The 15097-nt window shown below is 36.9% G+C and overlaps 1 protein-coding gene across 2 annotated transcripts; it reads right to left on the reverse strand.

The window, feature by feature from the left end:
- Window positions 1-806: 806 nt before the first annotated feature.
- On the reverse strand, window positions 807-13188 carry ssuh2.1 (ssu-2 homolog, tandem duplicate 1). 2 transcript variants are annotated; one of them, XM_088916816.1, is made up of 12 exons: window positions 12985-13188; window positions 11330-11428; window positions 10807-10891; window positions 10481-10610; window positions 9561-9621; window positions 8474-8598; window positions 7633-7695; window positions 6819-6898; window positions 5306-5398; window positions 4959-5064; window positions 3503-3610; window positions 807-2747 (listed from the first exon to the last, which is right to left on the reverse strand). In XM_088916816.1, the coding sequence occupies exons 1-12, from the start codon at window positions 13007-13009 to the stop codon at window positions 2613-2615; spliced, it is 1110 nt and encodes a 369-aa protein (XP_088772942.1). In that variant the 5' UTR covers window positions 13010-13188; the 3' UTR covers window positions 807-2612. The 2 variants fall into 2 exon arrangements, with proteins under 2 accessions (XP_088772942.1, XP_088772941.1); XM_088916815.1 differs by having other exon boundaries at window positions 12885-13053.
- Window positions 13189-15097: the final 1909 nt, after the last annotated feature.

Consider the following 15097-nt stretch of genomic DNA (forward strand, 5'->3'; position numbering starts at 1 on the left):
TCTCGGTGCCTTAAAGCTTGACAAATTTTCTCATTATTCCATGTATTTTTCATAGAAAATGTGTTCTGAGGTTCGGAAATGGTAAAAAAACGCTTGTTTTGATCATTTCGAAGATTGCTTGTTTTTTATTAACAAGGCAGGTTTCCCAAAGTTCAAATAAAACATTAATGGAGGAAAACTGCAGTGTACCACATTTTAGTGAAAAGGAAACAATGCTTTAAAAAATCCCTCACTACAGTTTATTTTTCCGAATATCTTTTAGCGTCTCTGATGAGGTCCTGTTAATGGATGCGGACAGAAACAATAGCATAGCACCCTCTAGTGGGGGTTGTATCGGCTTATTCTGTTACTTGCCGTCTGTTTCTCGAATAGTCTCAAATTGATTCCATACATTCAAATATTTGATTTGAAGAAACAGTGAATTTTATTTCAAGAATATCAAAGGGTACAATTATCAGAAAATAAGTAGCTATGAATATGTTTATTTTGGATGTGTACCCACAAAAAAATCTCATCCCATACCACCAAAGGATTTTTTTAATTCAGTGAATTATCATTCACTGATTAATTTGCTCTAATTGTTTAACACTGTCAAATCAGTGACTAACAATACCCATCGGATAAAAAATGCTCTAAATTTTATTCTTATTTCTATACTTTGCAATTCAAAACAAGGGACTCTATTAAATCATGATAAGTCTCAAAAACAAATACTTTAGAATTTTCTGAATATTTATGTACATAACTTCCACACTGCATATCTGGAGACACACAATGACAGCAGCCATAGAAAGAGAAGCAAAATATGTAAATACAATTTGTTTTATTACACAAACTTAAGAAAGTTAGACAAACATTTCAAGGGCACATGGAAACAAGCTGACAATCTTACAATGTTCTTAAAATACCTCTCACATTCATACGTAATGTAAATTGAATTTTTTTTTAATTTGGAGAATTGACAAAACTATGACAGCTATGGTGTAATTTTTGCACACAGTTGTTGATGTGACTATAGTGGCCACAACATTGTTTCATCTGAAAACATGCCTTAAGTGTCTTGCACTTTTGTCATCATTTTCCAGACAGTTCAGTGTATGGGAAAAGTCTGAGAGAAATGTTACAGAAGATATTCCAAACACCTTCAAAGGCACTATAATGTGGAAAATAAAAGGAACACATTCAGCACTGAAATCAGGAAGCACTTCAATTACAAAACGGTTGTAGTGGTTGATTCTGTTGCACCCTTTAAAAGCCATAAGCTAGTGCCAACCAAATTAAGAAGACAGTCCTCTCATTTTTAACCTTTGTGATGTTTGTTATGTTCTTAAGTTCTAGGTAGATTGTTTAACAGTATACAGGCATATTTTAAGACGGCTGCCAACATTCTGGTAAACTGGAGTGCGCAAACCTACCTGAACATTTGTCGTACATTTTTCAGTTTCCCAACATTTGCCTTGCTTTCTCAATGCAATGCTTCTTTATCCTCTTATATATTTCTACCACAACAGAAAAAAATCTACTGTAGGTGAAGCCCCATCATAGGATTACTGTGTCTTACAACAGTGCACTATAATACTACCATAATTTGCCATAGTAAACTATTATAAGTGTGTGCACTTCATTATGCCAAAAGCAGGCTCTATACAGGATCAACTTAGACATGGCAAGATCAATTAATACCAAAATATTTCACAATAATTCAAGCTCTAAATGAAACATTAATGTGGGAGTGGGTATGCTGAGAAAGGAGTATTTAAACTGAGAAAATATTCTCAAGATTTGCTTTACCACCCTAACCTTTAAATGTCAAAAAGAAAGAAATACAGCTTCTAGGTAACATATATTGAAATGTTGTGTACTAGTGAGAATCAATCATTTATGTAATATTGAGAGTAACTATGATAATAATAGTATTAGTCTGTATTCATTATGTACAGTCATTATATGCAAGTAGCCCCACTACATAGAAAATTACCAAATAAACAGAGGAGGAAATTTAGGAACGCCAGATTGTGCAAGCGGAATTTAGCCAGGACAACTGGATTAATGCTCCAGATCTTGTGAACAAAAAGTTTAACACAAAATGGTGAACACGATCAGTTATGAATAGACCACAATTCAAAAGGGGAGAACCAAGGTGACACAAACACCTCTGAAATAACAGGTCAGAACATACTGGGTCGTTCTGCAATAATCCTGTGGCTCCAAAATCCTCCTTAATGCTACACGAATAATTTTGAAAATTGGCCTACTTAGTGCTGCCTCCTGAACCCACAAATTTGCCTTCCATACAGAAGGAGGTGGACTTGTACTGCTGCTGCCCGATTCACACCACAAGCACCACCCATGGAAAGGCTGAAACGGTTTTTCATAACAGTACTGAGCAGAGAACACAGGGAACACAGTCTCTTGCAAGTCACTAGAGGGCGGCAATAATCTATGTAAATACACAAAATCCTTAATTCTCCCATCCTATCTTTGAATCAGTATATAAAAGTACTTAAAAATAAAGTATAGATTATAGATTTATGATTGATGTAAAAAAGCATATTTATTTCAATGATAATAAATGTCAAATCCTCTCTTCTCAAATGAGATCTGTCAACACCTCACAAAATACAGCAACTAGTTGGGTATTTTGGAGCGTAAACTTGGTTTTCGATCCCAAACACGAAATAGTTGTACTCTTGTCCCTTGTAGTCATAGAAGGCGTGGGTCAGAGGAAGCAGTTCAATGGTCTGGCGCTGCAGAGAGAAGAGACTTAGTTTTGTTCGGAATCTCTTCTGCATTAGGAGGTTCATTTTAGGAAATGCCATTACCCAATAAAGACCAGTGACAAACATTTTTTATTGTTAATTACCCAAATGATTTTAATGTTTTTTTTATAAGGAATTGCAGTAAAGTAGTAAATATTAGTACATTATTACCAGGCTGAGATATGCAGATGATGCTTGAAAACTTGCTGTTCTTGTTAGGGTTAAGTTATAAATTTGTAATAGACACATGTAAGAAAACATTTTTGCATTTCATTCTTATTTAAAAAAGTATTTAGATGTTTAAAAAATCCAGAGACATTTATTGGAATTATATTTCTGTATCTAAGGCAGGTCTGCTACATATAAAAGTTAAGCTATTTAGAAATTGAGGTTAGAATCCCTTGGAAGAGGTATGTAATTCTAGTTGGGTATCAGTTTATATACTGTAAATGACACAAGTACAGGCACAAAGCAACCCAGCACTGGGATTCAAAGTACTGTTCCTACAGTAGGACTACAAGGATGTTATCACTACTGTATGAGTCATAAACGTTTCAAAGTCTCACATTTCTGATGCTGTCTGCATGTCATCACACAGAGATTAGTATAAACACCACTTTCATTTCTGCCATATTTTATGCATGAGCTGTTTGACACACTGCCAGTTGCCAATGGCAGACCGAAATGTAACAAGACTGTCTATGTGATATTTATGGAGGGGGGGGGGGGCAACTCTGGCTCACCTGCTGCAGGATTCGGTTTACGGAAGAAAATTTCATAAGGTGCTCCTGAATTCCTCTCTTTGAGGCCTCGCAAATCTCCTCATCTGGAAAACCTACAATGGGGTAAACCTGGGGGAGAAGGAAAAAGAAGAAAACTTTCTGTGTGCAACCGGGAACCCTCAATCGATCAATATGGGTGAACAACACTAACAGGAGTACATGAGGGAGGAAGGTAAAACATCAGCAGCTGTATCACTCTGTAAAGCACAAATAATAAAACAAAATAAAAATCAATACTATACTGATTTAAAATTTGGAAATATCAGTGGTGTCTCATAGGCACATTGTTTACAATGGGTATTTGCGTTTCATTGCTTAAGCAAATTTTATCTCATATATTTACATCAGGTGAAATAACAAGCTTGTATATTTATGAAAAATGCACAGGAGCAACTTTAATTTCCTGTGTTAATTGTAATTGTTAAAAAATAAGTCAATAGATCAATAGAAAGCATATATATTCTTGTATAGTAGTTTGTTTTGGGGGTTGAAAAAAATAATTTTGTGTTGCATGTTGCACTGTATTTTAGGATTAACATCTACAGGGCTCGCTTATGGTGTTTATTTTTAATTACGTAACAATCCTGTAACCTACCAGAAGCCGATTTTGCTTACAAACCCCCATTAAAATATTATATACTTTATTAAACAAGGTGAGATACTTTTCTCTGAACATCACAGCCACTAAGAGCTCTGCTTGAACAAACCACAAAACAGAATTTACAGGTTAACATTGACCAATAACCACAGAAGGAACAAGCAGAAATTTCCACGCTGAAAATAAGAAAAATAAATCAACGTTCAGCTATGAAGCTTTCGCCTGGTGTCACATACATGCAGAGGCAACTCCCTATACTAAGATCACTAATCCCAGAGCCTGACTGACTTGCTTTTTTGTCTGTCAGCTTCACAATTTAACTCAGAAAGGATTATTTTGTGGTTGCGTGTTTATTGTACTAAGCAGTTAAAAGAACCATCAGATAAAAATTAATTTAGGTAGAATCATGTTATATGTAGTGTACAATAATCACAAATACAATAAATTAAATTATTTGAGTTAATAGTAAAAACATACTAAAATTAAAACGTTTTTTTTCACTACTCTAGTAAAGACTCAATGACTGCAAAGTACCATTTAATGTATGGAAGAAAGTAAAATATAAACAACAAAAAATATCAAGCTCTACACATCTATCACAGAAAGACTTCAATCTCTCAAGTGCCTTTCAAGCTGAGGAAGCCCAGGCAACATCTGGCCCCTTATCAACCATCTCTTAAGAAATACCATTTTTATTTCTTTTTTTGTTTCTTTAACAAACACTTATCAGATCAGGAACTGGATATCACAATCTGAAAATGACATTTGCATGCACTGGCCTGTCTGCCAAGCTATAAAGACCTTGAATGGCTTCCTTACCAAGATGCTTTCATCTACAAAGAATGCATCCCCAGTCACTTTTTCGAATTTCTTCACAGGAAATTCAGGAATCCGATCCGGCACATGTTCAAATACATGGTTTTTCCTCAAGACAGAAACAAAGCATTGGAACTGATTTGTGCTATAAGTAATTGAAATTTATGTAGGTGGTTGAAACTTAAATTTACCCTTTACTTTCTAATGTCACTGTAAAGCGTAACAGTCAGCTGCCTGAATTAAAGCTCTGCAATAGAGTGGATCGAAAGGACATGCAGATTCAAAAGACACTCATAACCAAGTACATGGAGCTACATCAATGAACTGGTGCAAATATATGACATTTGTACCATGTAACTGTAAGCTGAATGAAGTGCATCAGGGTTTTGTGCCCATGACAAGATGGGCATATTTTATGACCTCGTCCATGGCAGAAGCTGCATCTAGGAAAAAAAAATCCAAGTGTTACAGGACAAAATTTACAGTTACAGTTTTTTTCCAAGTTAGTTTCTGCAAATGTCCTACCTAGCTATTTTAAATGCATTGTTCTTTCACTATTTGCCCATAGTGCTGAGTTGGAAGTGTTCTTACACAAAAGTTACAATATTGCAAGCTTAGGCCAATATGGAGCATGCATTTTCAACTGAACTATTGTGCTAAAAATTTCTATGGATAAAGTGATAATAGGTCAAAAGTCAAAAGTTCTACATTTTTCATTAAGAGTGTTCTTATACAGTTGTGAGATGCAAGTGGTTGACTTTAGTGCTTGTTATGTTAGGAGGCATCGTTAACAATAATAGATTATATAAAAATGTGTTTGTATTCATAAAAGATACATCTCTCAGAGGCAATCTGTAGTGCAAGAATTGTCTCTATTGCTGTTGGTGAGAGGGTCTCTGTGAACTTTGTACATACTTTTTTCTGCTGAAGCAGCAGTGTTTTATAAGGTGGACATTCAGAACTGATTTGAACAGGACTGGAAGAATGCAGGACACAAGGCCTACTATACAATTCTATATTGTGTTATATAGCAACGTGTGCAATGAAACTAAGTAGCCAATTGTCTTAAAAGAAGTTATCTTTGGCAAAGGGAGGCGTGATAGATAACAGAAAAATATTTAAGGACTGTGCGAATTCAATCACTTTAAGAAAAATACACCAAGCATCTCTGTGTCTTTCACTCCCATGCGCATGAAATAAGAACTTCTTTTATCTTCTGAGACAGACTCCTGACTGTCTCTCCCAACGGGAAAAACTTCTCCAACCCTATATTTTTCAATATTTTAATTTCCCTTTTTGGGGAATATGTAATTCCATGTTACAGTTACGTGCTGTAGAAGAGGTACTTTGATACCTATGGACTATACTGCATGATACCGTCTCGCTGCTTCACAGGGAAACTAGGATAACAGCTAGTACTTGAGCACTGCAAGTGGCCTGATGTTATACTTACTGTACATCAGAATAATGCTATCAAGTCTATAGCATAAAAAGCTTTATATTTATATATTGTGAGTTCTGTACTCAAGATACAATTCTCAAGATAGGCATGTAATACAAATAAAAGGGCAATGAAATACATACACTAAACCCATCATCAAACAACCTCTATTTTCTATAGTACCTTTCACAACAGTTTGCCATTAAGAGCTTTAGAGAATTATATAGCAGTAAATAAAATAACAACCTTACAGATACAGTATTTCTACATCTGTAATAACTAAGTTTACAACAATAGCACAGCATGGGGCCAATACATGATACACCGTATTCTAAAATGCAAGTACAACGTAAGAAATTACTGTAAAAAATAAATGCACATATTAATCATGTTTGCTGCACACACAGTAAAAGGCTTTTTACCTATTGTGCCCTCTCCCATGGCAAAATGTGCATCTTTTATTCTGAGGTCGAATGGTTCCATGGCAGTGTGTGCACCGGGTCTAAAAAAAAGAAATGATCTTTGATTGTTCATGTAGCAAAATAAAAAGTTAATTGCTGTTTTTGCCCCTGTTTTTGAAGAACTTGTATATGTAGGTAATTTTAATGAACAGGTAGAATGTTATTTTATGATGTATCATACAAAAACACTTCCTTAGGTATCCTTCAGTTACAGCAAAATTCTTCTTTAAGTATCATCCAGAAAAAGCTGTCATTTTAATAAAACATGAAATGCTTAAGCGGTTAAACGACAACCTAACAGTAAATAATACTTCTAACAAACATGATACGGCCACAAATAAACTTGCAGTACCCAGCAAAACCTTGGTCAGCTGGATTTGACTTTTTTTTAACATGTTTGGCAGGCAAACACAATAAGAAAAAAACAAACATGACAGAGAAAACTATTTAGAATAAATAAGTCTCTTTTTTAGTTTAGTTAAACTGTATCTTATTGTATTTTTGCATCCCTATGTTGTTGGTTCATATTGTCTTTGTAGGACCCTAATGATTCTTATTTGTTCAAAATGTTTTTCCATTTATTAAAATACTCTGTTTATCATACTTCACTAAAAAAAGAGCAGTTGTATTTTTTAACTTTAAGAAACCATACTCGAAAGCATCATCCAAACTAATAAAATGTAGAAAATATCTAGAAAATAGAAAACATGTTCTAGATTGCAAACTGATGCACAGAGGGTTCTCCTTGGAGCAGCACTTGAAAGCTTTCACTCACCCTTCCTCGGCCATGGCAGTGACTGCATCTAATTCGACCTCGCCCGTAACATCGGTGACATTCCTGGAAATAAGGTTTAATGAATTATACAGGAGTACCTCCAAGAGTGCAGTCACCACTAAAGGAAGAGTTACTTTCACTCTCACAATGCAACATTTCTAAAACTAGCAACACACCACACTGCACGCTTAATGTTCTGTGCAAAACAAATTATGGGGTTTCTAAGGACTTTCTTTGGTCTACAAACCTATTGCAGTGTTCCATAAAAAACAGCTGACTTAGAAGTGTTCACAGAATTCACACTTTCCTGTTATCTAATTAGTCTTACTTAAATACCTGCCTGTGCTTGAGGCACTACGAACAAGTGGTATCACCCTTTAACAGGACCAGTAATCTTATGAGTTTCAATTTTCTGAACTGAACAAATAATTTGCTTATTAAGATCTTTTAATTTATTTTCAGCCTCAAAATGTTAATTGTGAACGGTAACTTGAAATCTCTGACTGTTGAAAAACTAAGGACACTAAAGACAAAGAGGTCTGCTGGAAAATAGGAAAACAGGTGACATGCTAACCAGAGTCTGGTGTGCTTCTGTTCCTAGATGCCAATCTGGCAACTTAGAACTCTCTACAAGTATCCAGGTATCCACTGTTCCTGCAGTTCTATCACACCACCTCATTATAAGGTTACACTTAAGAGTTGAGGCAAAGGTTAATTTTCAGCGTGAGACTGTGTATAAAGACGCTGCTCTAGTTAGCCCTGGACTGGTTTTAAATGGTTTAAAAACAAGTGAAAGACATAGCTGAATTCAGTTTTTATTGGCTGGAGTATCACACCTTACCTTGACAAATGAGGAGTGAGGCACTCGGACTTTCTGCATTGCATCCGTGTAAGGGGGAGGGACTTCCACTGCCACATCCCAGGGAGGGGGGCTCATTCCGTACTGGGGACCATCCACAAACTGATCTGAAGAGGCAAAAGAGGGGCGGCTGGACACACCATAAAGAACCCACAGCAGTCAAGGCCAGCAAAGGTAATGAGAAAGAAACAGGAAAAATATTCTAAGTATTGTATACTTTATGCATGCGACTACATGAAGATGGAAGCCATACTGCAATGGGTCTTTAAGGGTACAGCTCTTATGCAAAAGTAGCTGTGTTGAACTTAAAAACAGGAAATGCTGCTCAGAGAGCTGGAAAGGCCTGTTTATGATAATTGTAATATTATGAAGAAAGCAGACTACACAATTTACAGACAATGTACAGATAGCATAATAGTATTAGAACAAAGCATTTTAATTGTACATGTCATCAACAACTAAAGACAAATGTATTGAAAAAAATTCTAGGAAGCAAAAAGAAAAGAAAAAAAGCTCCCATATGGCTCAAACAGTAAAGTGGATTGAGTCCTGGTATCAGTGAAGCATGATATCTGGACTGTAGAAATCAACCTGAACTCGGTTGGAGTTGAAGCCTGGGTCATGTCACTTGCCAGTAGTGACTGGGTCTCTCCAAGTACTGACACACAACTGGCTGAGGGGTTGCGTAACCTGCGGCATGTTAAAAGGTGAGTGGGTTGAACATCATCATATTGGAGGAGTCTGCCTACACTTTCCATTCTCCTCCGTGTGCGGCTGCAGGGTTGATAGCCAAGAGCCAAGATGGGAAATACACACAACTAGCTCTTCCAAGTTCAATAATTGTCAGGACTCGTCTCATCTCTAGGACACATCTCTGGGAATGTTTTATTTGAAGTCGTCAGAGGTATTAAGCTAATCTTGCCATGCATTCTTGGAAGATAAATATTGTCAAAACATTCCTTAGAGCAATATGATGGTATATAATTGCAAAACAGAAACTGACAATAGCAAATTACACAATTTCATAAGGTATACATAGTGTTTCTGACTGCCTAGATGCAAAACATACCAGTATAAGGTTCAAATTCCCAGGCACTTGCTCTTGATTCTGTATATGTTTCCAAGCGATACTGGAAAGAAAGATAAAAGAAGGTGTATTGATGTGTTGTTAGTAAAAATAATTTTAGAAACAGTTTTTATCTAATGATTTCAAACTTAATTTGGAATTGTGCCTTCCTATTCCTGTCACCTCAGAGATCATAGGTACAGTATTGTTTGGCTATGTTGGAGACACTAATAGCTCACTGCCTTCTCACAGTTCATTTTTCCAGGTAGGGGTAGAAGTATGCTCCCATGTATTCAAGTAGGTGGCATATAAACCAAAATAATACACGAGCAGGAAATGCAGATTCACAGGAATGGTGGTCATCACCCACTTTCAATTGCAACCCATAGTTTAAGAACATATGTGCCACAAAGACTAAGCAGAATATCTTTGGTGTGACCTCTCCCAAACCAAAACACACCAAACATATGGATGGATGAAGTTAACTTAGGAAAAAGTAAAAGGGTACATGTGTATAGAATGTGTTTACCATGACTTCACTTGCACTTTGCTTTTACTGTAACACAACAGGAAGATTTTATAAAGGCATGAAAGCTTAAAACTGAAGGTCTAAACTACAAGAAAATGGGATCAACCCGGAAACTCCAAGCAGAGGCTTTTACAGCATGTATCCACTCAGAGGTCATTTGAAAGAATAAGTTACATCATTTTCAAAATGAATATGACAACAAAAGATTCTTCCAAAACGTACAATAGATAAAATGACTCAAGTTGAACAAGTACTTGAGCTCAAAATACCATTTTGTTCTTTAAAAGCATTTAAATTTTTATTATTGTAGGCTCCAGTAATAAATCACAGTCCATAAGCAGAAGGCACTAGAATATTTTTCACTTCTTCCAATATAAAACTCTACAGTAGGTACCCGGTAAACTGTGAAAGGCTTTAAATCCTTGAAAACCAGCTCCCGAGCTGGCTTGCTCCTGTAGGTCCATTTCTTGTCAACAAACTGCAAAAGAGCTTCTCTTGCGATGTCCTCAGACACTATAGGGACTCTGTAAAATAGAATAAAGATGTAAAGCCCAGTGTAGAATTTGCATCAGTACGCTGATCTTTTGTGCACTGCATAGCAGCAGACTTCTGGTTTGTTTGTTGGTTCCCCAACAGAAATCTAGATTTACTTAAAAAAAGAAAACATTAATATGCATCGAAACCTATTTCCAAAGCTGTCTAATTTGATTAGCCACTTACCGCACTTGAGGAACCGCTGCACTCCTGTCATTTTCTGGAATGGGCATCCTGTCAGCAGGAGGGGGATACATCTTGTCTGTACTGTCTTCAAGAAAAAGCAAACCATGAATAAACAGAACCTGTTTCAATATACATCATGACATGAGACTACAAACGAGCCCTCCTGGGTTTTCAGACAAAGCTTTGAAAACAGGGTGTATTTTGGATTAACTGACATCATCAGAGTTACAAAACAGTGTCTGAAACTTTCTACAACACAAGGACGCATTCAAGCGAATGTCATCATGCAACACAACAGTCAGCATTGAAACCCACTCACTGAGGGGGCTGGCCGCAAAGGAAATATGTTTCCACGCTCTTCTAACAGGGGAAAACTACCATTCAGTTTTTCTGTGCACTTCCATCACTATCACTGAAAACACTGAGTGAAAACAAAATAGTTTGCCTGCAACTGACAGCAGCTAAAACCTGTTACAACAAGGGGAGACCAACGAGAAAAATCCCCAGCAACAAACTTGCTCACCCCCATCTTTAGGCGTCTCCTCGTACCCAGACACATCGTCCAACAGGCCTGCCGGAGGAGCGGTGGGACCTTCTTCTGGAATATCGGGGTCACATTCTCCTTTGAAAACAAGAGGGGTACAGTAATTACCATACACCCACAATGTGGTAATCTATTACAGATAATCATTTAAGTATTATATGGTTTATTCCACAAATATCCCACAATAATTACTGCAATGTCTATTACTCACCATAGTAGATTTTTGGATATTTTTTTAATCCAACGTAAATTCTGCTTTACTGCACACTGCATGGCTTCATTGCCTTAGCTTTCTTGTATTAAAGTGTAGCATTTGTTAGGTTTTTCACCGTTACTTCAAAGTTGGTTTCCAGGCTTTTAAAAATAAGTCAGAGTGGAATAAACAAATTTCACCGAAGAGAGGCAAAAACACTGACTACAAAACTGCTACTGTAGCTGCCATCTATAAAGGGGATGATAAAACTGCAATAGGTCGTATTACTATTAAATTTATCATACAGAAATGGTAAACAGAACTAGAGGATCATCCATACAGTAGAATTCTAGGGGGTAGTAAAGGTTTAAATTTAGAATAGTCAGGTCTTGCTTTACTAAATTGTTAGAATGATTTGAAAAACAAACAGCAATGAAGGATACAGAGCATACAGTATATGATCAATTTAGATTTTCAGAAGGGTTTTGAAAAAGTTCCTCAGACAATATTATCTCTAACATAAAAAGCAATAGGCATCCAAAAGTAAGGGTTTCAGAATTTTCAGAATTGTGTATTCGTAATATTGTGTTTTTCTTATATTTATAAACTGATATGCATTAAACACAAAAAGCTACCCACGAGTGTTGTTGAAACTGATACCGACGTCTTTCAAGAAACGGCAGGGCGTGTTCCTTTAACTGCCGTTCTCGAGTATAACTTTTTTTAAATTCTTATGTTAATTAAGATCACAAACTGGAAATGGGAATGTTCGTAATAAAAACAATATTGTAACGCAACGGGGGCTCAGGCGGGCGCCCTTGCCGCATCAGGTCGGCCCCACACCGTCCGGGGCTCGAACCCGATGCGGCAAGGGCGCCCGCCTGAGCCCCCGTTGCGTTACATTGGTGTCAGAAGCGGGGTGGGATAGCCCTTCGCCGGGGACGGCGATTTAAGCGGGGGAGAGTGTAACGCTTACGGCCGTCAGGTACTGTGTAAGAGCCGGCGTACCAGAGCAGGTGACGTCACCGCCCTTCCCTATGATAGCAGGACTACAGCTACTGGGCTGGAAACAGATCTCTCTTTAGCTCACGGGGCTAGGTCGCTGCAGAGAGACGCGGAAGTCTCGGGTTCGAGCCTCAGTCGGGATGGGGCCGACCAGATGCGGCAAGGGCGCCCGCCTGAGCCCCCGTTGCGTTACAATATTATTACTTTTTATTATTACTTACAGTATGTATTATTAAACTACTGTGGAAAATAGGCCCACATTGCACAAAACATAAAAAATAAATATCGACTGCTCACCTGTACGTTAACAATGCAAATAGGGAGTTAAACACTTACCTGTCATCGAGCTTGGTTTAAAAAAAAATTTCAATACGCAACTTAAACCTAACTTCTGGTATCCACTTGTTAAAAACTTCCATAGTTTCGCGTGACTCACCGATTTCTTCGTCTTTTCCATCCATGGTGCTCAGCTTGAAAACTTACAGTAGCTCAAAAATAAAAAAAATCCCCTTTCACCTTTTCAGGCACTTTCGGGAGAAGTGTTGTGCTGCACCTCCAATCAAATCACGTTCAACGCCCACTGCTTGTATTTGATTAATAAAAAGGCGTTCTCGTTCTTGCATCTGGTTTAATTCGATGCGACACTGGTGTTTGTATTACAGTCGTACCACCCCTGTCCTTTTGTAAGTGGTCCTGTTCGCCGCCAGTCAGTTTTTAGCAGATAAAAGAAATATGGTCAGTCAGAGCTTCCTGTCTCGTAAAACAAAGTAAACATCCGCGTACGTCGACTGTTTCAAATACGTGTGTACGAGATTTGTTCAAACTATAAACAACGGAGAATGATTCTGTATTATTTTTCATACGTACTGTATATACTATTGACAGTTATATATTTTAAATTATCCACTGTAAATGTAGTGTTTTATGTCAATTGTCTATATTCGCTTTATGAGTTTACTTAATTGTTTATTGACTCATTGGAACTTATGTTGCTAATTCTTATGCTTTTGTTCATTAGTAACGTTTACAGGGTTGTCCAGTTCTGGATGTTCTGCGTGTATGCGTTTTTATTACAACCCAGATCTTAAAGAGCTAAACCAGCTAGTTAATGCCTTAACTGGACATATTTAACAGATTTTCATTTCTAGAAGTACTGTATATTTGCACATACACAGTTTGGAAAACACAAGCAACCGTTTATTCTTCTAGAAATGAAGAGCTTTAAAAAAAAGGGTTGTTAATTACAATCTGTGTCACAAAAGGTCAATACCCAAATAACCATTCCATTATTCTGATCAAGCAGTGGATAAATCCCGATATAAACACTGTATAGCTCCAAGAGGTCACAATGAATCCCTGGCGGACTAGGTTTTATTTTACAGAGGGACGCAATTGCTTAATTTTTTCAAATGATTCAAGTAATTGGGGAAAATTCACACTTTCACTTCAAAAGTTTATGCATTGAAGGGTTTGATTGCTGCTGTATATATGAGGTCAAAGGCATCATTAAAAGTATATTTTAAAAGATGTTGACATCTTAAATATGTTCAGAGAAGCCCAGAAGCCTGTGACAGCACATACAGTACAAACTACATGGGCAGTGGGTAAGGACAGTGAGCACAGCTGTGGTATTCTGGTTATTTATAGAAATAGGAAACCAAAAGCAAAAACCATTTTCTGTCTGCATATCAAGACGGCTTCACTTAAAAATAAACCAGTCAGAAGGGGTATTGGCCCTTTATTAAGCATTTGTCTGAAAAAAAATTCAAAGTAAGAATGTCCGTTAAATCCATTGAGAAATCAGGGTAGAACTGAGATTCTCTAAAATGAATTAATTCAGTTAAAATTAATTCATCTATTACTCCTCTACTCAGCCTTGCGGCAGGACTGCTTTATCAGTATAGCACTCACAATCATTACCATATATTTATCTGAAGCCTGGCCCTGAAGGCCTACACACCTGCTGGTTATTCTTCAAGCTGACCTAAATTATTAACAATCTGCTTGAGTGGAATATTTGCATGTATTTTTCTCAAATCAAAAAGTTTTGAATTTGATTTTAATTAGGAAATACAATAGTTAAAAGGCTAGCTCCAGTAGGTTTAAACATCTGAAAACAGGCACACAGTTCAGATTAATCCTGTTATTAAGGCAATTACAAGTTCAATGATGAAACTGACAACTTGGCTGGACCAAAAACCAACAGATGTCTGGGTCTCCAGGACCCCCAGTCTGGATGATACCCCTCAGTTTCAACTGTCCCTTTGATAAAAATGCAGGTAACTTCGTACCTAGGGTGGAATATGTCACATACAAAATGAGGGTCATACGATAAAACTGTGTAATTGATGGTGACAAAGCAGTGATATACACCGTAGTAGAAATGGCCTTGTAAAAACTTTCAGGCTTATATCTATTGCTTTTAGAAAGTATTTTTAAAAATAAAGAAACTGAAAACCAGTTCTGAAACTCCAACAAATGGAAGGACCACGATTTAAACAGTGAATTAACAAGAACGCCTCAATATAGATACAAGACGAATGTGATTT

Source organism: Atractosteus spatula, chromosome 5 (genome assembly GCF_055471065.1).
Source record: "Atractosteus spatula isolate fAtrSpa1 chromosome 5, fAtrSpa1.hap1, whole genome shotgun sequence".
Taxonomy (NCBI): domain Eukaryota; kingdom Metazoa; phylum Chordata; class Actinopteri; order Semionotiformes; family Lepisosteidae; genus Atractosteus; species Atractosteus spatula.